The sequence below is a fragment of the Periophthalmus magnuspinnatus genome, chromosome 12, assembly GCF_009829125.3.
Source record: "Periophthalmus magnuspinnatus isolate fPerMag1 chromosome 12, fPerMag1.2.pri, whole genome shotgun sequence".
Lineage (NCBI taxonomy): Eukaryota > Metazoa > Chordata > Actinopteri > Gobiiformes > Gobiidae > Periophthalmus > Periophthalmus magnuspinnatus.
Genome location: NC_047137.1, coordinates 12,512,396 through 12,536,196, shown reverse-complemented (window position 1 = coordinate 12,536,196; position 23,801 = coordinate 12,512,396). Strand labels below are relative to the sequence as shown.

At 38.5% G+C, this 23,801-nt stretch overlaps 1 protein-coding gene across 2 annotated transcripts in view; it reads left to right on the top strand.

The window, feature by feature from the left end:
• The first annotated feature begins 4,082 nt into the window (after positions 1 to 4,082).
• tsc1b (TSC complex subunit 1b) overlaps positions 4,083 to 23,801 on the top strand; it is a 36,105-nt gene continuing 16,386 nt past the window's right edge. For both annotated transcript variants that reach the window (XM_033976083.2, XM_033976082.2), the window contains exons 1-14: positions 4,083 to 4,185; positions 8,111 to 8,285; positions 10,098 to 10,201; positions 13,912 to 14,064; positions 15,066 to 15,210; positions 15,552 to 15,706; positions 16,020 to 16,093; positions 16,734 to 16,912; positions 18,006 to 18,124; positions 20,418 to 20,583; positions 20,799 to 20,920; positions 21,683 to 21,773; positions 21,858 to 21,962; positions 22,987 to 23,184. In XM_033976083.2, the coding sequence (XP_033831974.1) occupies positions 8,177 to 8,285; positions 10,098 to 10,201; positions 13,912 to 14,064; positions 15,066 to 15,210; positions 15,552 to 15,706; positions 16,020 to 16,093; positions 16,734 to 16,912; positions 18,006 to 18,124; positions 20,418 to 20,583; positions 20,799 to 20,920; positions 21,683 to 21,773; positions 21,858 to 21,962; positions 22,987 to 23,184 (1,720 nt within the window). In that variant the 5' untranslated portion in view covers positions 4,083 to 4,185; positions 8,111 to 8,176. The remainder of the gene's footprint in view (positions 4,186 to 8,110; positions 8,286 to 10,097; positions 10,202 to 13,911; positions 14,065 to 15,065; positions 15,211 to 15,551; positions 15,707 to 16,019; positions 16,094 to 16,733; positions 16,913 to 18,005; positions 18,125 to 20,417; positions 20,584 to 20,798; positions 20,921 to 21,682; positions 21,774 to 21,857; positions 21,963 to 22,986; positions 23,185 to 23,801) is intronic.

Sequence of the window (23,801 nt, the reverse complement as noted above, 5' to 3'; positions counted from 1 at the left end):
CTGGTCTTTTGTATTTATTGCATAAAAGTCGTCAACGGAGGCGATCGGCTCGGCGGTGGCGTGTCTGGGTCCATTATATTATTCAGTGGTTATTCAGAGTTGTTGTATTTGGTTATTCAGAGTTGTTGTATTTGTGTGAAACCAGCATTATAGAATATACAAATAAAAAATAATAATAAGAGCCACCCACTTAACTGTAAAGAGCTTAACATTGTCTATGGTTATGATTCATTATATTTATTTACTTAGCAACTATTATACTACCAAAATTTTATGGTAATGCTGTTTCTTGTTTGCAGGTACGAGCTGCCAGGACTGTGCTGCTGACTGTGGCTTCAGGTTCATCACAATATGTCCATTCAAGACTGACCCTAATTACCAGGCTACACAGGGAAATTAATAAAACAAACAGATTTACTCAACTCATGTTTATGCTTCTTTGATGTTTAATTTATGGTCTTCAATTGGTAAATGAAGTTAACTTTTAGATATATAAATATGGATACATTTTGTTAACAAATGAAATCTCAGAAAGTTTTGCTTCATTTGACTGAAATATTACTATTACTTCACAAAACAAAACAAAAAAAGCAATCCTGGGTCCACCCTATTCTGCAAACAAGAAAACATCATGGTGAATACCATCATTTGATGAAGGACCTAAAGGAAGATCCTGAGAAAATTCCGGGAATATTTTCATCTTAGCCCAGAACTGTTTTCCCAACTTCTCATCAAGGTAACCCCCAAGATAGAGAAGATTCACACAAATATCAGGGAGCCAATTAGTCCAGAGGAATGACCTGCCATTAGTTTGAGGTAAGCATTTGTCTGTCTGTCTTAATCTATTATCTTTAATAATAAGAATAATAATGAAAGTTTATTAGGGTATTGTATAACTGAATTATTATAATTATCATAAGTTACATATAGGTCTAGTAATATTTATTATAAGCATTGGAATTCAGTGTACTCTGTAAAAACAACACAAAGCAGGTGTTATTATCTTTATTAAATCTGACATTTTTGCACTGTCTCAAAACTGCACACTGTAAACAAATGTAAACAATGTACAAACAAAGTGCGTGCTTTTTTAAAATATAAAAATTAACATAAAACATCATAGTCTGTTAAAACCAGACTGTTAATATTTTTGGTGCAATGTGCATAGTCTGACAATGTATGAATTTCAGATAAGTATCTCTGAACATTGTCAGAAGAATTAACAAATTAAAGCATAACTTCAGAACAGAAAAAGTTTTATGAACTCTTCTTAATGAAAACATAAATGAAAACTATCACTCCTCATCAAATTCTATTTTATGGAGGACTCATAATTTCCATTTTAGCCAGAGATTTTGTGGCTCCTGATAAACGCCTCAAAGTTGGCAGAAGGCTTTGTAGATAGAGCTCATCCTCATCATCAGGTTGTTGGATCTGGGCCCTAATATCATCAACTCTGCTGAGAATGGAATCCTCAAAGGTGTCTTTTTCCGTTGCTCTCTTACGTTTTCCTGTGGTGGTCTTTGGAGTTGATGAACGTGGTGGTGCTTGATCAAGGCTACTTTCACTAGCTGCATCGTCACTTGTCACAAACCTTAGATCAGAAGGCCCACTTTCTTCCTCAGAAATAGGCACCGGGGTTAAAACAATCTCGTCCTCCTGTGAGTGCTCTGCAGTCAAGTTGCCACTTGTGGCACACTCTTTGATATGTGGCTCCAAAAAGGACATCATGTGGAAATATTTCCATACTTTTTGTGAACCAGCTGCTGATCCACTTTTTTTTTTCTTTGAGTGATTTTCAAATTCTCATTTATGTGTCTCTTAAATTTTTCCAGCACTTTTTGACCTCCTTACCTGTAAACAAATAGATAAATAGTCAATTAAAAAAATGCCATTTTACTTATATACATTACTAGTTATATGATATTAAGAATCTTCATGATTCATCTGCATATTAAACATATAACAATAATAATAATAACAATAATAATAATAATAGTAATCTTGATGAGAAACTATATTATGATTAATTTTGTTATTTTTGTTTTTCCTTCAGATTTCTTGCAAGTGGAGATTCATTTGCCACCATTGGGTTCAACTACAGTTTAGGAAACTCTACAACAGGGAAAATTGTTGCAAAAGTTTCACAGGCCATTTGGGATGTGCTGCAGCCGGAGTACATGCCAGAGCCAACTACTGATGACTGGGTAGCCATCGCACGAGCATTTGAGGAAAGGTGGAACTTTCCCAATTGCATCGGGGCTCTTGATGGAAAGCATGTTATGCTAAAAGCTCCACCTGCATCTGGCTCAAAATTCTATAACTTTAAGGGCTCCCACTCAATTGTTCTCTTACCTATAGTTGATGCCAAATACATGTTTCCAATCATTGATGTTGAGGGCTATGGTCGTAACAGTGACGGGGGCATTCTGTCTCCTTTGGGAAAGCATCTGAAGGCAGGAACACTGGGGATACCAGGAGACACCCCTCTACAAGGAGCAGAGGAACAGGATCCAGTGCCTTATGTACTGGTAGCTGATGAAGCGTTCCCTCTTCAACGCCACATCATGAGGCCATACCCTGGAAGACGGCTGCCAAGAGTCAAAAGGTGGTACAACTACCGGCTTTCGAGAGCCAGGAGAGTTGTGGAAAATGCCTTTGGCATTCTCTCTACTCAGTGGCGAATCTATCGCCGTGTCCTGAGCATCTGCCCTGAAAAAGCAGAAAGCAGATTCTGTGGTGAAGGCAACATGTGTGTGTGCTACATAACTAAATGCGGAAAAACGATGACACTGAGAGAGCACAACATCCACCACAACATCCCACTGACAACGGTTTTCAAGAAGCTGGTTTAGAGCCCCTTCACCAGGCTGGATCAAATAATTCAAGCAGAGAGGTTTGATCAGAGACAAGTTTTGTGAATATTTCTCCTCTGCTGCTGGTGAAGTTAAAAGGCAAAATTATATTGTCTAAAATCATAATTTTCATTTTGATAATTTTTTTAGTTTGTTTGGTTTTTTTTTGCATCAACTTACTAAAAATACAAAAAAGTACATATATACATGTATATATATATATGTGTGTGTGTATATATGTATGTATGTATATATATATATATATATATATATATATATATATATATATATATATATATATATATATATATATATAATGGCCTATAAAAGTTGTTAAACTTATTAACTGCAGCTTACTAAAATCACCAAGGCCCCGGGGCGTTAAGTTATGTCATCCTAAATGAATTGCAATATAATGGTGAGCGATGTTTGGGTCTGGTTCATTTTCAACCCGTGTGGATTCCACTTTTCCTTCATAGAAACATGTGTTTAATCTCAGAGGTAGATATACAGCCTGCCGGACCAAATTGTAAGTCAGTTGTGCCTTGGGCAAAAGGCATTCCACTTGTATTATTGGTAAGTAGGCTTAATTACTTACAGTGATCATTGTGAACTGTAGGCTTTCAGAGTAGGAGCAGCCTTGTCGCTCTCTGTAAGTATCACAGAAGTGTGTATTCTGCAAAAGTAGGTTCCTTTACTAAACCACTTATATAGAACTAATTCAAACGTGTGAGTGAATAAAATCTTATAAAAGGCTAAACCATAGAAGCAAGGCTGCACTTAAACCAATTGTCTCCCATAATTTATAGTTTTAATTAGCTTTTAACATGGTTGATTACTTGCCAAATGCATAATTTGAGCTATAAGTTATATAACTTATTTTATAATTGGATACGCCTACTCTACAACTACTCATTATAACAAGTGACAATATTAAGCTCAAGTGTATTTTATTGCCCTCTCTTGAGCGCGCGCCTCTACCTCATTAGAAACATTAATTTGCGCGTGCGCTCTTCACATGTGGGTCACGCGAAACCGCATTACACTCTTCACCCTTCCACCAAACTGAGAAAAACAACAGCGGCGCATCGCTAAAAGTCATGTCCCGGCCTAGCACGACTTCACACACAACCTCCCATCACATGCATGCCCGTTAAACAACTTCTCCACGCTGTTCTCGGGTCCATGAGTCGTTAAAAAGTCGCTGACACTTTGCAGGGCGCTAACTGAAGGGATTAGTTTCAGGCTCACGGCGGAGGCACACAGCGGTGGGATGGGTTGTGCGGTGTTCAAGATGGCGGCGCCCTGTGGAGTGCAGCTACTCTAACAGGTAAACAGCTCCCGATTTTCAGATGTCAAACCCGTTTCTATGAGCGATTATGAGCGCACATGATCCCGGTTGGGGTAGACGGGGTGTTGGACTTGCTTGTTGGCCGGGGAGAAGGGCCTGTCATGCGGGCTGATGGCCGGGTCCCGTTCGGCTAACGTTAGCTCTCTGCGCTCGGTGGAGGCTGGAGCGACTTGTTTTTGGAAAGACCCAGTGATTGAATTGGGGGATGCTGGTTGCTTTATCCTCATGTTTCGGCCCTAGATGCGTTATGTGCCGCAGTTAAAGGGCGGTATGCTGGAGTCAGTGCTTGTGCGGACTGTGTATTCGGATAAAGCAGCGTTAAAGCCAACCCTGCCCATTGTTCTCTGCGAGTTGTTTACGACAAGCAGCAGCAGCAGTGGCGGCGATGGCTGTGGTCAGTTCACACCGGGCTGCCTCCTGTTTGCTGCACAACGAGCTCAGCCAAAGCATTGCACTTCAGCTCAAAAGACATCGTTAACACCTTGGCATAAGCTGATTATTTACTAATGCTATCACCCCAATAGTAGAATAATTTATAGTCGAAGTGTAATTAGTATTTCTATATGCATTAAAGTTGTGATTACATAGCTAAAATGACAAGTATATTTTTTATATTTACGGTCATGAGGGCAGCTATTGACAGAATGCAAATGAGTGTGTATTTTCTCTTACATTATGCCAAGAAGTGCAGCATGTAAGTCTTTATCAAATGGAGCTATTCAGAATATTTTTGATTGGCACTGTCAGTGAACAAAATATACAAACTATGAACTAGGAAGTTCCTAGTTCATAATTTGTGAATGCTATAATTGAGTTCCTAGTAGGAACTCAATTATATTGCTATACAATGTACATATACTGCATACAGTCTAAATTGGGGATGTTGCAACGATGGCTTGACATTTTATAGAACAGTGCATGTTTTGTGCATGATACTTTTCCCTGAGTCAATGATAAAAGGTTCAAGTTGGCTGACCCGAGAGAATACATTACTATACCATTTTTGAATTTGTACACTATAGTTATTTCTAAACGTGAATTCAAATGGGGTTTTGGCAAAGGCACATTGTGACAGGGCTGTAGTTGACTTAAAGAAGTTCTTGTCTTGTCCAAAGACATGCTCTGTGAGTTGATTAGCCTCAAAACTGTTACATATTTCCATGTATCTGACCCAAACTGCAGTCACAAGACTACACCTGCACTGGAGTGCACATGCAAAAACAACTATTTATGTACACACAAATCTTCAGCTAACTTTCTCGCTCATTCACTTCTCCTTTCTGCTTTTGTCCTATAAATCCTTAAAACGTAAATAATATGATTAGTCAGCTCTGCGTTGTTATGACAGGAAAGTACTTCTTTGTCCTCTGTCCCATTGCTCTCCAAATAGATTTCAGCCCCATTCAGCTGATTTTAGCAGGATATCTGGGAGCTCATGGTAAACCAACTTACACGTGGTAATACATTAGTGACTCCCCTTAGTGCAGTAGTTTTATCAAATGTGACAGTGCATGACTTTTTGCCTTGTCATGCCCAGTTGGTGCCATGACTCAGCCGAAGTAATCGTATCAGAGTTCAACTTAGACAAAAATCTTCAATGAAATCTGCTGTACTTTGTTTTTTATGCAGTATAGCTAGCTGGCTGTGTCAAAGCTAACAGTCACTTTTACTAAAATCTGAAAACATAACATAAAAAATCAATTAAAATTAAAATGAATTAAAATAAAGACTATCCAATTAATTTTATATGTGGAATACTTCAGTTTGTGGTTTTGGTTTAATATTTGTTGAAATTAGCTTAAATGTTAGCACTGAGACACAAACAGCTCTCTTTCTAAACACAGAAGTGTCCTCCTGTCAAGTATTCATTTTATTTATGTAGTGTTTCACATGTTCCCAGTCACTTCCATCCGCAGCTCCCTGTCCACTGCCTTATCTTTAAATATTTATTAATTGTAGCATGATTCAGCAAAAACCTCAGTCATAATTGCACAGGAAGTAGAAACGCTAACAGTAAGGTTGTTGTGCAGTCCAAAATTTAAATAGGTTTAAACTGAGCTGGAGGACAGGTTAAAATGCTGTGGTAGAATTTGCTGTTTAACTATCGGATTGCAGATTTGTTGATCTGGTTTGGTATGGTTAATATCTCCTGTGATTACTGTGTCTATCCACATGGAACAAAAACAGGCACAAAGTTCAATGTCCTTTCTGCCAACATAAATAAAAAGTAAAAGTTTTTTTGTCCATAATAGGTTCAGGGTGTGGTGTGTCAGTTGAAAGGACTTTACAAGATTACACAAGATTAATATGACAAGTTTGTGGAGCCAATCCCAAACAAACAATGATAATGATGCTATTTTGGAATAAAGAAATTTGGTTGGCCCAAAGAATAGACTATAGAACTATATGCTGTTGTATAAATGAGATGTACTTTGATGTCTTGCTCCCAGTATAAATTAAAAAAGTGTGGTATAAAGATGATGGATAGATGAATAGAAAGATAAATAGAAGTTATTTATTTATATATTGTGTACGATAAGTTGATATAGTAATTATTGTGACCATTTCCCAAGTTATTTCCCATTTGGAACCAATGCAATGCAAACCAGTGGGATTGCAAATAAGATGCAAAAAACTGTACACAGCCTCATCAAGATCAGCTCTAAATTATTGCACGTCACTGTGAACGAAAGGTTTTATTTAATTAATCATCTGTTATGTAGGAGTCCTGGTCCCAGAGTGTTTGTAGTTTGATGCCCTTAGCCCAATAACCCAACTCTGTAGCATGTAAAAGTTGCTCATGGATTGTACCGTTCTACTTGTACATTTACAACAGTGAATAGTCTATACTAGTCTAGAGTTCATTTCAGTGACATAACCCACGATCCCTTTCAGAAAATAATAGTTTGAAATTGAGTTTTAATTTTTAGCATCATGAGAACTTTATTTTAATGTTGTTTGGTCCTGTGGATGCGACAATGCTTTGCTCTGTTTCAGTACAAGATGAAGAAACCACTGTTCTGAGACATCCAGTTAAAAACAGGTAGACAATAGCAGTCAGTGAGTCCATGGAATGCTTGTCGTGAACCAGGTCTGGAGGTTTTACAGTTGAGTGGAAGGCTGCAGCAGGTTTATAAAGGCTGTCTTTGTGTGCTGCTTCTTGTTGTTTTTGTGTTTGTGCTTCTGACTTGTCCCATGAAAAACAGCCACAGTTAAATCTGCTCTGTCCCCAGCCCGGACAGGCCTGTGAGCTCCCCTCACTCAACAAAGAGCTGTGTTTCACCATGCTTGCCCTTCTGCTACACACACGACTGCTGACAGATGTGCTGGAAACACAACAGGGATTTGTAGGTATTTCAGATGGATGTGACACCAGTGATTGGTGGTTGGTATACACTGGCACCGGTTTGTTTGTTGTTGAGGTTTGCAGAATTTTCTTGAAATGTTAAAGGCCCTGAATTGTGCATTTGTCATATTTTCAAAAATAGTTTCTGATACATTATCATAGGTATTACATGTTATACAAAATTATAGAGATCGCCTTTATAAGCAGAGAGCCTGATTAGTCAGGATTACTCAAACATGCATGATGTAGATGGTGTCGGGTTTAGGTGACATAACATTTTATAGACCTGCTGTTTTGCTAATATGCAGATTTGCAGTTGAATACATAATATAGGGCCTGTCATGATCGTAGGACCACTTCTGTCACTATACATTAACAAAATTGATCAATTGTAAATCAGTTCTTGTGGGCTAACTTTTTTCTTTTTTTCTTTTTTTTCCTAAATCATGCTACAGTTGAACCTCTTTGTGATGAGTTTGTCTTGTCCAGCCCTTCTTTTCTCTTCCCTGAGCCTTGTGTGAGTCAGCTGATCCTAATCCTCCTGTCCTGTGTTTGCAGTGGTGCGTGCAGACTGTAGCGTGGGCGGGGCTGCCGGGTGGACCCCCCTCACAGAGCACTGGCACCATGTCCCGGGAGCAGCCCAGTGTGGGCGACCTGCTGCCCCACCTGGAGACCTCCGACCTGCAGCAGCTGGACCAGATCCGAGGCCTTATCAACGAGCAGCTTAGCACCGGTAACCACTCACTGTTTATGGCACACAAATCATTGGTTTCAATGACTTATCATTACATTATATTAAAGCCACAGTATGCAACTTTTTAGCCAAAAATAGATGAAATAAAAGTATGTTTTTTTTCATTTTGATTGAGTTTATTGCACTGAAAAAGACTGAAAACATGCATTCTTACTGTGAGCGGGCTTGCATCTCCACAGACCTGACTCTTATTTGGCCTGGAGGAGAGCCTCTTCCTGCTCTTTTCTATACTATTCCACAGTGTGCCAAAAAAACAATGTATGTTTCACCATGCAATAGAAACACCGATACCAATAATGGTATCAAATATAGTTTGAGCCGATAGTCCAATTAATTACATCCAATTAACCAGAATATTTACTGGATGGTGTAGGCTTACGACATCTCATAATGTGTGATTTGAAATTTGTTATACAAAGCTGTTCATTAGCTACTAGCAGGATAAATAAGTTACATAACACAATTGGATTCATTTTGGGGGAAGCTGTACTGGCAAGAAAGAGCTTATTTCTTTAATGGCAGTTTATTATTTTTGAAATAAATCTCCAATCTTTCTGTCTTCTGTTTTATAACATTACACACTTTTTCATGCAATAGTAAATAAAATACTTTTATAATTAGTGCTGATAGAGAAGATGCAGAATTTTGTGCCAGTTTTTATACTGTTCAACTGTTGGCTCTTAAGCCTGTATGAGGATACAATACTTTTGCATTGGAGACATAAAATAGTATCACAACATATTTGTAATAGGGCTGCACAGTTTTTTGTCTGACAAGTATTGCGATAAGGTTGTTCTGATACCGATGCTGGTATTGGCAAAAGCTTTGATACATTTTTCAGGTATTGGCGAGTACTTGGAACAAATCACCGATCCAATACCACTTTGTATTTCCAGAATGAGGATAGGACGTAGACACGATCACCGCCGCTGTTGACATCTTAAATGCAGACTGTTGAAGCTCTGCAGACACTTAAAACATGCTGATAATGACAGAAAAGACATTTGTGTTACCTCTTTGATACCTTCATTTAGCCTTTGGAGTAGAGGCTGAACTTAGTAAAATAACGATGAGGAGTACAGCCGACAACAGCACTAATACAGACTTTGTTTACTCTGTATACTTAGCTATGTGCTCCAAGGATGAGCTCTTTTATCAGGCCTCACTGTTGTTTTTATCCACGCTCTGTGGTAGAAAAGTAAAACTGCTTAAATCAGCACAACTTATCATTAAGAACATTATACATTTTACTCTTCCTCAGAATCACTTTTTTATTCTTGTAGATTGTCTTTAGAGATAGCCTTTTACTAGTTATTTTTTGCTCTTGTACCATTACAAAATTGATTATCCTTAGTCTACTACTTCACACTGTTCGGTATCGGACTGGTAGCGGTATCACCTCATACACTAAGTATCGGATCCCAAAAAATGGTATCAGAACAATACTAATTGCGATGTGTTTTAATAAAAGGGTTCTGTTCATTTTGCGTCCAGGAGAATTGATAAAAAGACTGAAATATGAACTGGCAAACTAATAAAAGAATCACATTTAAACCAGGTTTGTACAGATGTAAACCACAGGGCTGGCTGTTTTTATACAGAATAAGACAAGATATTTTGTTGTTTGTGAAAGAAATTTGCTAATTGCATTCATTCAAATTGCATTTCCGGTTCAATCACAATTAAGTAACAATCAGCCCTAATTTGTACCAATAATATATCATAATAATGTTTTTGCGACAGGTCTATTTTCCATTGTATCTTGTAAGCTCCTGTCTTTTCTCCTTACAGAGCGAGGGTCCATGCTGCTCAATGGGTTAGTGGACTACTATCTGGAAACCAACTCGACCCAGGCCTTGCATATCCTGTGCTCTGTGCGAGAGCCCCATGACAAGGTGAGTGGAACAGCAGTGCCCCTGAAAGAGTCCGCACAGCGCTTCAGTGTTTCAAATGTGCTTAAGGGTGGGTGATAGAATTATTTATTATTATTAATTTGAAAGAAAGTCACAAAATTATTTCACTATTTATTTTTATTATCTGCCAATCAGTTCTGTGGTGATTCATAGTCATGCTCAGGCACAGGCATGCTGTCTACGTTTCCCCTCCCACTCCTCCTATTGATTAATTCTATGTGAGAAGTTTGTAGACTAAAATATTTTTAGTCAATGTGATTTTTTTGCTGACTAAAACTAAAATAAAAAGATCACATACATTTTTGTTGACTAATATTATGGCTAGAAGTAGATATTCTATTTGAAAAAAAGTTCTGATGAAGCAGTTACATACAGTTTATCGGAGTTAAAATGAAAATATGTGGTTGGTAATGTGGTTGACAAACTATTATGGACTTAGCTGACATTTAGGTCGACTATAGCTAGATTAAAACTAAAAAGAGTGAAATGAAATCTTGACTAAAACTAAAAATCAGTTTAGAACATTTTAAAACAAATGTACTTTTCTTGTCAAAATTAAATTGGTTATAAATATCCACTCACACCTATCACAGTGAAGTACAAGTGAAGAACTCTGTATGTAGTTACCACAATATGTAGCTAACAATACCATGACCAGGTTCTTGGATAATCGGATACATATTTTGTTGTATCACCCATCTGCTAATGTTGTAATAATTTGTGTGTTATTAATTTTCACATTAAGAAGAAATGTTAAAAGGGCACAAAGTTAGCTTGTCTAAATGTTGTTTTGTATGCACTCTGCCTGATCTTCTCCATCTGTACTGAAGAGGCCATAGTTCTCTTTACCAGTACTGTTGCATTTACTTTAGCCTACACAGCTGCTGGGTACTGCTACAAATACTGTTCCTGTAACTGGATAATAAGCCAACTGCAGTTTGTTTCTGAACAGTCATCTCATAGTCATGTGGATCATGGTAAGATTAGCATTACTACAAATAGTGCAACAGTTTGTCTTCTCTACGGTAATCAAGCAGAAAGTGTCACTAAATATGTGGGTGTGAGAAAGCCATCCATAGTGTAAACTTTAACAGCAGCAGCTGCGTCAGATCAGCGCTGAACTCAGACCCATCCCAGAAGTAAACTCTCATATCCAAAAATGAATAATAGACTCACTGTTTGAGTCTTTGCACTAATGGTTGGTTTTTTTTTTTTCAGTTTTTTTGGTTAAATGCTGGATCATTTCAGAGTAGGTTGTCAAAAGTATTCAAAATCAGATAGTAATCAACTAGATAGTCATTTGAGCAGATATCAATACTAAAAAAGTCACATTCACATGATAGAAATGAACCTTCCTTGAATAACTTTAATAATGATGTTGTATCAGAACAAGTATAAGACAACATAGACTAGTATACACCCATGTACCACTATGGAAACTGCATGGACGACTGGGGGATTACACAGATTTAAGGCCACATGGTAATATAAAAGAAAGTGCTACCATTTAATGTTGAAAATTACATTCTATTGTCTAAAGAAAGAGTGTTTTTAATTGTCATTGTGGAATTGGTATTGAGTATTGAGTCTATTCCTTCCTAGTATCGAAATCAATTTGGAAATTTTGGTATCATGATTCAGCGTTTGAGTGCGATGTTAAAATGACTATGCTAGCTGTTAGGCATACAAATTTGAAGGCAACACTTGACTGTCACAAGGGAGTCGAATTCTTGATCTCCATCAGATTATAGTAGTTCATATTATAAAACGTTACCACTGTCTAAAAATTGTCTAAAAATTACAATAATGTTTCCTCATCAAAAACATTTGTTTCATTCACACATGTTAAACACACAAAACCTGCATATTTAGACTGTGTTCTTCTCTCAAACAGAAAACACACTGTTCCACTTTGTGATGTCATGTGGTAATACAGGTTCTCCACTGTGTTTTTAAACTCTATACACCTTCACTAGAATCATTTGAATGATTTCAGCCCTAGAATTGCCAATCTCAATAAAAGGTAATAGGTAACTGTAACTTGACATGTCTGAAAGAAACAAAACACAACTTCAGGTATGGTTTTCATGAGGTAACAACATTATAACATGGCTTAAAGCTCACAAGGGTCAATAGGACCTTTACACATGAGATGCCAAAGCAAATGCACACAAGATCATGTTTAAAGGTGTTCTTTTCTGGCGTAGGATCCGCTATCTTCTTGTCATCACAGTATGGCATTAAACTTGTATCTCTGAAAACAAATAGGCTAGTTAGACATCAGATCCGTGGAATAGTAAGCCTGGTCACTTTAATGTGTTTCAGAGTATTTTCTAAGCAGCATGACACCAGTAATTAAATACATTCAAGCTAGATGAGTTTAATGATATGCTGCGGAACATTGCAGGCAGGGCATTAACATCCCTACAGAGACAAGCAGGTGGTAGACCTCATCCAGAAAAATGACAGTTCACCTTTAAAGGTCAGTGACAGTACAAATTATGGCTATTGTGTCTTTTAAAGCCGCATTACATTTTTAAACCGCAGAAGGAGGAAGTATATGAATCTATTTCCTGACTTGCAAACCATGAATAATTACATGCGTGAATTTGCAGCAGCATGCACGGCTTTCTTCAGACTGAGAAGTGAAGCAAGGAAAAAAACAAAATGTACTCATTAACAAGAATAAAATCAAGGACTCCAGATTTCCTTTCCAGTGGCCCATTCGTTTCAACAATCACGTTTTAGACTGCTCTCAAATCACAAGTGAATTTGAGAATGCAAGTTGTAATCACAAGTTGTAAGCACTTTTTCATAGAATAAACAAAAATGATTAATTGTTTTCCAGAGATTTTTTAGATTGTTCTCAAATTGTTGCCAAAAAACCTACAAAATCCAAAGTGACCACTGGTGTAGAGAAAGAGTTGCAGCCAGCGTGGAGTGGAGTGTTTGGGTGGTCATAAATGTGTTTGGTAAAAAGCTGCTTAAATCATTCATCCCTCATTAATGATTCCTGCTCCATCTGTTTCTACTGCCCACAGCAACACTATGCAGAGGCACTGTCCCATAACTGTTACACTAAAATTTAATGTTAGCCCCCCACTGAACTTGATAATAATGCCTTTTATTAACAGCGCCTTACAAACACCGTGCAAGTAACTATTAATAAACCCACAATTAAAAAGGCTATAGAAATGTTTGAAGTGCTTTTTGATATTAACAAATCATAACTAATCATACTCTTAAATTCAGTTTGTAGACTGAACTCTTACAGGGGTAAAAACGAAGTACAATCATAGCTGAACCTGGGTCACCTTAACCGGCAGATAGAAGACGCATACATTTTAGGTAGCGATGAGTCAGATCAGAGAGAGTCCTTTTAGGATTAAACCAACTGGATTTATGCATTGAAACTGGCAACACAAATGAGAGACACATGTGAGGCTCATTCTGCTTTCTGATTGGATCTGGAGAACCAAAGCAACAAACTGTAACATAAACAACTTGGCTATTATGTCCAATGTATTTGTAGTTAAGAGTAAATCAGCATTACATTAGTTATCAGTAAAAGCTATATTTGATTTGAACATGTTTACCACGTATCTGGGGACGGAGATCAAGTTGATCAAATTTAAAATCTAAATCTTACATTCTGTCACTTTTTAAATAATGTTTGCTCTTTCTCATTGCAGCACCTTTTGGACAAGATGAACGAGTGCATGACCAAACAGGCCTGTCGGCTGCCCACCCTCACCCTCCTGGGCCACGTCATCCGTAGACAGCCGTCCTGGATCCACAAGATTGCCCGCTACCCCCTGCTCCTGTCGCTGCTCAAATGCCTCAAGGTACAGAACACTTCAGAGTCTGCGGGCACGCTAGACAGCACCTGGAGCTCAAACGCTAATGGGTTCTCATGGTGGTCTCAGGAAAAGGGGAGAGGGCAGGGGAGAGTAGAGCTGAACTAGGACTATAATAATTTAGAGACTGAACATTACCAGTTAAAAGTTTGGACACACTTTTTTCTTTTTCTTTTTTTCTTTATTTTCATTTCTATTTACAACCCGCTGAAAATATCAAAACCAATGAATGATACATATGGATTTTAACAATGCAATGTTAACAAAAAATACACTCAAAATATCTAAACTTATTTCACATATGAAGTGAGCATGGTTGTGGTTCCGGCTCCATCGACTCTGGCTCCAATTCACTTAACATTGAAAAATTGTCGCCCCGCTCTCTGTAACTGCTGCTGCCAGACTCGTCATTTTGATTTTAAAATGTTCGTATTAACCTCCTCTATATGATCTTGGTATTTGTATTTTACTATTGTGTCTGCAAATCAAGATATGGGCTCCAAATTCGCCCCTATAACTGCTAGCCCTGATGAGCTTCATTTGACTGGAGCTGAACGCTATGGGTGACGTCACACTCTCTTAGTCCACTGCTTTATACAGTCTATGACCCTGGCACGGCATACCTGTGAAGTGAAAAACATTTCATGTGACAGATATGTGATGTAGGAGAGTCGGTGACAAACCAGTCATAGGGGGTTACATCCCAGTGATGGATTATCTACGCATTTCTTCAGCTGCATTTATCAAGACCAAGTTGTACATCACTGTCTCCCAGCACATTTAATCTTGCTGCCATAATGTTTTCAATCTTATTTTTGTGAAACTAGAATCTGTATGTGTGGCTTTTAATCACTTTGTCCTCATTATATCCATATTTTTCATTTATCCACATTGCAATTTTTTTTTGTAACCCTTTACTGTATGGAAAATGTATCTTTTATATAACAAATACTGAGCTATAATACAAATATGTGATTGTCCCCTGACAGACGGACACAGACGTGGTGGTGCTGATCACTGGGGTGCTGGTGCTGATCACCCTACTCCCCATGATCCCTCAGGCTGGCAAGCAGCACCTCTGGGAGTACTTTGACATCTTTGGACGCTTGGCCTCCTGGAACCTCAAGAACCCTGGTAAGGAACTCGAGCTATTGTTAAGGCACTGCTTCTGCTCTGATCTTTCCCAATACAATTTGACTAAAATTTGAATTGCAAAATGTGTGTTGTTAGTCCACTTGGAAAGATAAAGACATATTCTAGCAAAATAAATTAAGATGTGCTGCTGTCTTGCTTTCAGAATTCGGCAGGGACCATGTTTAGTAAATTGCTTGTGTAAATAAGAAAAAATAGTCCAAATGTTTTAGTACACAGTGGGACAGAGAATGTGAAGTAAGTGTAGTCTGAGCCAGAGGAGGTCTTTCATTTTGATGATGTTGTCCCTGTCCACTTTCACTACTATTACAATTTTTTTTCAGGCCATGTTTCGGAGGTGTACCTGATCCATCTCCATGCCAGCGTCTACTCCCTGTTCCACCGACTCTACGGCATGTATCCCTGCAACTTTGTGTCCTACCTGCGCTCGCACTACAGCATGAAGGAGAACATGGAGACCTTTGAAGAGGTGGTCAAGGTAAAAGCACTAGGGCTGTATCTATGGTAATTTTGTCAATTGGTTAATCGGTTGATGCTGTCTTTGTCAACTAATGATTTTATTAGGGTTATAATGGTTTATATGGACCACAGCAGACAGGACAAGGCTTGGAGTGAGTTAATCTGAGATAATACAGGATAATACACTGTTTGTAATTCTGTAAAGTCCTGGTATGTAGTAGTCTTGTTGGTGCAGCTTTGGAGTTTTTTAGTCAATTAATCAATGTAAAGGGCATTTCTTCAGTTAACTAGAGAATTATTTATGAGATATGTCTACTTTCTTTTCATTTCAGCCAATGCTTGAACATGTTCGTATTCACCCAGAATTAGTGACCGGAACTAAGGACCATGAATTAGATCCGACAAGGTACGTTTTTCACTGAGAAGATATGTGGGGATGGTTCTGGCGAGTATCACACATGAATCAGGTTAAATACATGTTCAAGTTTGTATCCATTTGAAGAACCTATTTACTGTAAATGGTGTACTGTAAATTTTTAAATTACATCAGTTCCAACTTTCCTTGTTGCTTAAAAAATGATTCAGCACGACTGTAGAAAACATTTTTTTTGTGATGATAGAAAAGAGTTTGGTTATCAAGACTGGATGAGTAGAATTTAGACAGATATGCACACCAAAAATTACCTGATTTCTGTAGTTATCCCTGGAATGTTAACTGTTAAATCTGAAGTGAGTAATCTGATTCCTTCCTGATTGTTATGTACAGGTTTAACAAGAAAAAAATAATAATGTGGTTAAAAACTAAAATGAAAGTAATTTAAAATAACTCTTCCAAATCCAGTTACTGTAAAAAATAAATTATTTCACCTGGTGTTTTTGATGATCTAATTCATCACTTACTTGTGCTGTAAACACACACCCAAAATCAGATCTAATTATTGGGTTGGATTACTCTAGTTATCTGATTTCCTGTAAATGCACCCACTGAAAGATTCACTCAATTGCTTTAATGTTTGCCTTTATAAAATGTTAAATTTTTTTCACAGGTGGAAAAAGTATGAAATCCACGACATAGTAATTGAATGTGCCAAAGTGTCCCTGGACCCAAAGGAGGCATCGTGTGAGGAGGGCTATGCCACCATGCCCGAGAACTTCTATCCCCAGGTCCATGTGAGGCCTCAGGAGTGCACGTCCAGCCCCTACATGGACCTCCACAGCAGCTACGGTCAGCGCACACACACTCATTCATTACCCAGAGACTGATTCTAAACCAAACCATAATTCATACTTGCCTAACCTTGATACCAATTGGCGATACAAAATGTTTAGAATCCATAGAAACCGATGGCCGATGAGCTCTGGCGATATTTTTGGGCCAATATGTAGGCCCAAAAATGTAGGCAGTTTGGATTATTTTCCCCAAATAATCTAATTTGAATCAAGTACAAACTCATCCACAATCCCATTTTATTACAGCTGTGGAAGAGAGCCGTTTAGTAACATTTTTGCAGTACGCTCTTTGAATTAAAGTGTTTAAATAAAGCTCTTATGCATTGTTCGGCAGCTAGTTGGGCCAAACTAAATATCGGCCTCTGCTAGAGTTTTAAGGCTGATGCTAAAAAGTGCCTAATTTTCTGTTTCTGCTTACAAGTTTAACAGGTTGTTACTGATTAAAGGGCCCATATTACACTATTTTCTGAGCTATATGTTATGTGATTTCCTTATCAAAAACATACCTGGAGTTGTGTTTGGTTTCACTCTCACTTTTAACACATAAATCCTGCATATTTAAGCTGAGTTCTTCTCTCAAATGAAAAACCTTGTCTGCTGCGTTTTAAACCCCATATACCTTCACTAGAATCATTTAGATAATTTCAGAACAAAAGGTAAAAGGAAGCTTTTAACTTGAAAATGACCACTACATGACATCATAAGGTGGAACAGAGCATTTGGAGCTTTAGAGATATAGACAGACTAATAATAAAGGATTACACAAATGTGTGAATGAAACACAACACAGTTTCAGTTTACTGAAATGGACTTTAACTATTCTATTTCATCATCTATATTCAAAAATGTTTTTACAAAAAAATAAATAAACATTGACACACATCATCTTGAACTGTCCAATAAATTCTTCATACCATTAGACTCTATGTGAAGATGTTCTCAAGCTAGACAATGGTTTTACATTTCTTGTCTTGTCCTTGTATTTTCCAAATCATTTCTGCGCGGGCTAAAGGACACCTAACAGATTGTGAGGTGCGTGTGTGTATGTGTTTAAAGATTGATACCACTGTTTGTCTTGTTGACAACAGGGAGCTCCTCTTCGACCCCGTTCTCCACGCCACGGCAGCCACAGCCCCCGCCCCTGTCCTTGCCCCCCTTCTCAGGGACACTCTCCTCCTACCGCAGCCCGCAAACCTCCAGGCGCCAGGTAAGAGCATCCATAACGCCCTCAAGGCCTGTCAGGAGGCCGCCTCTGTGGCACTGCATTTGGGTGTAAATGATGATGGGGGTGAGAGCAGGGCTTAGGCCTGTGTTTGCCTCTCACTACGCTTGTTTACTTCACATAGATCATCTGTCACTTGTTCACAGGGCATTGCTTTTTTTCTGAAATAAAACTCTTCCAATGTCTTAAAGTCACCAGGGCTGACTCTTTGGCCCCTGTACTCCTCCACTGGGATGGTTACCGCGGAGATGACTGTTATTGGGTCAGCCACATGGGGCGGGTGAAGGGGTCTGGCTGCTTTCATTCTCCCTTCTGCTTCTGTGTAAGGAAGCAGGGACAATTGTAAGTGAATAAGCAGATATTTTGATTTTGTAGTTTTTTTGGTCCTGTTATGTAGCATTAAGTAGGGATGGGCATATAGACTCATTTACTGTATTGGCAGATATCAGTATTCAATACCGATATTTGATACTGCTTTTTTTGGCACTGGCCTATTCTTTGTGTGCCCTTTCTGAACAGACTAATGAGCCCAACTGAAATACAAGAGGTTATATGACTGTATGTTACACAAACATGTAGCAAATTATTTTATATCCCAGATAAATACATATTATTATTTTTACAAAATGAAAAGTTAATTTATGAATTTTATTTCAACAAAATGAAAGATATACAAATGATGGTCTTTGGTGAGCCACAGCTGTGACAGAATGCCTCTGCTGGTGATCTGATATCACATTATATAAACTGCAGCTCTATAAGTATGTTTCCATGTGGTGGTAGCCTGTGACTGCTGTGCTGTTTTTAGACTCTTATTGTTGCTGACCCCATGTTCCAAACCAAATCATCCATCCATTTATCCATTCATCTTTTTCCGCTTATCCGGGTCGCAAGGGAAGCAATCTAAGCAGGGACTTCTAGACTTCTCTCAGCCCAGACACTTCCTCCAGCTTCTCTGGGGGGATCTTCAAGACCCAGGCCAGCCGAGAGACCCTCCAGTGTATCATGGGTCCCGGGGGTCTCCTTTTTAATCTCTTCACACTCATCTGCAAACCACCCCGGTGCCTACAGCAGGTCCTGTCTTGATGACATTAACTACAAACAGCAGAGATGAGATCCTGTGGTCCCCAAACCGGACCCTGCCTTGCCCCAGACTGCATCTAAAAATTCAGTTTCATAAATACAGTGAACAGAACCGGTAACAAAGTCCAGCCAAGGCCAGCATGCACTGGAAACAGGTCTGACTTACTGCTTCGATCATACAGGAACCAAACAGCCCTTAGGAAAGGGTCCCAGACCCCATACTCCCGGAGCACCCCCACAGAACACCACAAGGGGCACAGTCGAATACCTTCTCCAGATCCACAAAGCAAATGTGGACTGGTTGGGCAAACTCCATTGAACCCTTGACCACCCCATGGAGAATATAGAGCTGTTCCAGTGTTCTATATTCGGGACGAAAACCACACTGCTCTTTCTGAATCCAAGGTTCATTCTCCTCGCCCGTATCCTGAAATAGATCAAATCAGACTTATGTAATAGACTAATGAAATTATAGCTGCTTTTTGCTATCACACAAATATGATCAAGTTATTACTCATGGCTAATAGTGCCTTCTTTTTCTCTCTAGTGTGAGGAAAATTATATTCCCTAAATACAGGTTCTTCATCCAATTTTCAAAATGAAACTAGAGGTTGGCAATATGCCATTGACAGGGTAATGTTAAAATAGTTGTTTTGAAAATATGCAAAAATTGGTTATTGTGTATATTTTCTATAATATGAAAATTGCCAAAAAGCTGCAAATTGTTGACAAAAACTTAAAATTATTCTATTTTGTATTTATTTATTTTTTGATAAAAAACTGACCATAGAGAGCGTCAGACAAATGTCCTAATTTGTGGCATGTGTCTCTCAAATGCAGAAGACATCTCTCAAGTATCTCAGATCATTCAGAACAAAAGCTTTAACTTATTTTACCTCAATTTTACCTGAGTTTGTTGCTTGGCTTGTTGAGTCTGCAGAAATTCTATAACAAATTCTTCAGAAATAAGCTGCCAGCTGACACAAAGGGACCAGGTGTTACTCTGATTGGTATATCTAGCAGTCACACCTAACGGAGACTGAGGTGTTAGGTCACAGTCACAGGATAATGCACCCGTTTACACACAAAACACTGATTAATAGTATTATTAAGCCAATGCAAAGAACACAATATCACCATAAAATGGCTACCCTCTTCAGTACGTGTCTTTCATCCCAGCCTTTGCTTTTTACAGAACTCAGCCGGCGAGCTGAACTCTTCCTATAGTGGGAAGGACCCTCTGTGGAGCCCCTCCTCCATGTGTGGGATGGCCACGCCCCCATCATCCAGAGGCATGTCACCCAATCTGGAGTTGTCACACAGCTCCTCCCACCTGCCCACCCGCTTCCACTGCACATCAGGTACTGCACTAAAAGAAATTAATATATAATAATAAATTACATGTAGTTGTAGTTGAAGAAGTAGTAGTCGGAGTCTTTGTAGTAGCCATAATTTGAGTACAGGTAAAGAGGTAAAGCAGATTTGTATATGTAGCTATAGCTTTATCTCCAATTCAAGATTTCAAAGCTTTTGAATGTAAAGTGTGCTACAACAGAACATGCATGTCTGATTCCAGGAGGAAAAGGCACCCCAGCCTCCAGCACTCCGGCCACCTCCTCTCCCCCTCCCACCCTGTCAGATGACTTCCCCATAATCTCCTTACCCGCCAACACGGTCCAGTCCAGTCCACCCAGGAAGGTGAGCATGGGATACTCCACGGGTTAAGAAATAGTCTGTACTCTAAACTTGTACAACAGATTTTATTATGCCCACTTTTATTATAAATTAATATACATATTAATTAATATCAATATAGAAAATACCTTATAGAAATACCTTATACACATACTGACAAAGGGGTGTGTGTGTTTTTCCAGTGAATGCCAGTGTGTGTTATTCCAATTGTGGGATTGTCTTTTTGGAATCTCGATTATGAGTAAATACTAGATTCATTCTATTTTTTTTTCAATGAGAATACCATTTCCTTTAGAGGTTTGCTAGAGTTACATAATTTGTCAACAATTGCAGTCAGTTATCCTTGACATGTTTGGGCTGCGAGACATCCTCTGTCACTGATCTTGGTGGTGATATATCGGGTGTTGTTACTTCCTTGTACTGATGGTCAGCCTGATGGACCTGGCAGGTCACTCAGACTGACCACGCCTCCCACTGCTAGCAGCTACTGAAATGTCAAGTTAAATGCATCTCACTAACCCAGCTGTATATCCAAAACTACTAAACTATAATAACTGAAAACAATATGAATGTTACTAAAATAACAAATTCATCATTGTACAAACTGCAATTCTTGTGTTTTCCTTCAATGTCAGCCAATGTACTAAATCATTTGCAGAAGCAAAAGTAAATTCTTTCCATTCAAATTATACTCGGAAAAAAATTTTGTGTTTTGTTTTTTTCCTTTAATCTGGGTGCTAACGATTGCCCATGTCATGTTTTTAGGACCGAAAACAAGGAGACAACAAACCCACCCTGGTGCGACAGGAACAAGTGAAGGATTTAGAGAGGAGTGCAGAGATCTCCACAAGCCAAGGTTACATTTAGAGGCATTACTGTTAATATTGTACTAAACCTGGCCCTTTTACCCACTTTAAAATGTATTGTTTTTATTTGTCAGACGCAGCAGCAGAAAACGTCTCCATGACTCTGAATGAGCTATCGGTTTTTATGAAGAAACAAGAGATGGAGCTCCAGCTTAAACCTGAGAAGGAGAAAGAGGAGGGTGAGGGGACAGTTTTGCCCAAAACATATGTTTATGGTTTAATATTGTGGTAATTAAAATTTGAAAACAATATGGTTTAGTAAAAGGAAAGTTGGTTTGTCATGTGAGTAAGGGACAGATGGAGAAAAGTCATATGAACAGCTACAGCCACAGTATCTAAATTCCACAATTAACCAAGCAAGTAATTTAGTCATTAATTCTGTTTCCTGATAGAATTTTGCAATGTTGAAAAGGTTGAAGTGGCTACAAATGCTAGTTCTAAAGGACAATTTTACTTAGGTTTTGGACAATTATATATTTTAATAATGGATCAACAAATGCATGTGTATTTTGCCATTTTCAATTGCAAACTGTGAGTCTTTGACATTTAGAATTAGGAAGAATCTCTTAAGGTAAAGTCTGTTCAAAGTGTGACCCTTTTTGACTCTTCTAAAACGTGACCAGAATGCTGCATACACTCTTTATATTCCCAGCCCTCAATATCATTGTTCAATTGAGAGAGATACTAGCATTGAGGTAAAGACTTGTGACAGAGCTTAAGATCTTTGGCAGTCATCAGAATGGATAGGATTAAGGCAAGAATGAGTACTTCAGAACGCTGCTTATGTTAGATGGTTTGGACATTAAGCAGAGAGGTCAGACTGGAATGGAGACAACTTTATCTTCATGGACATACATACATTTTATGCCATACTGTGTAAGATTATAGCTAAAGCATTTCCGTGGAAACAAGCAGGACGAGGACCAGTAAGAGCCAGGTTTGTGGATATGCAAGCCTGCTCACAGTAAGAACACATCTATCAGTGCACTTAAAAATATGATAGGGCATGCTGTTTTTAAATGCATGAGGATAAAGATATTGGGGTTTGACTTAGATGCAGACTGGCTCTCACATATTTAGAATATAATTAAGTGTTTTTGTTTATGACAGATTTTATGGCTACACAAAATTAAGTTGGAGAACATAAAATTTTTCAACCTTTGTAATAAATGTTGAGTAAATTAATACATGTTTTGTCTGTAGCTGCCATCACCGAAGAACTACGGAAGCTGACAGAGGACAAACAGGAGCCGCTGGGCATGAGGGGCTTCGACTCTCCATTCTACCACACCACAGAGACTCTGACGGGCTACCAGGACAAAACCTTGTCCAACGCCCAAGCGGGGGGCTCCAGTCAGGACTCCCACCTCTCCAACTCCACCCCAGACAAGCTTGATGCCGGTAGGGATGGCACCATGTCAGATTTTAAACTTAAAATTATTGTGAGAGGAAACATTAAGATTTAACAAGTATTCATGATTATTGACCCTATGACCAAATAATAATTACACTACATTAATAATACTTTTTAGAGACTTAAATTGAATGACATCACCTTGATTTCCTATGATGCATTTAGACATTGGGGCTCCCTCTGCTGTCAATAACGAGAATGAAAAATTAGAAAGTAAACAAATTAAGTCCTTATCCCCCGTGAATGCGATGCTAATAGTGTCATGCGTTTGTTGTAAACACATTTTGACCACAGAATGAGTCCGGTGGTGATTTATGGGCTTAAAAACGGTATTGGTGAAGTCTGGAGTTTTATCTGGCACACAACAAAACTGGCCAAATGCAAACTGAGCATTTTTTAGTGCTCAGAAAAGACTTTGGATTAATGAAACAAGTGTGAATGCAGCAAAAATACAACTCCAGGTATGTTTTGATTCTAAAGGAATTCTTGGATGACTAAAGACATGTCCTGCCAATCGATTAGTCGACTAAACAGGGGCGAAAGCTCTCAAAACTATTATGTATTTCTATGTAGCTGATCCAAACGGCACTCACAAGACTACACC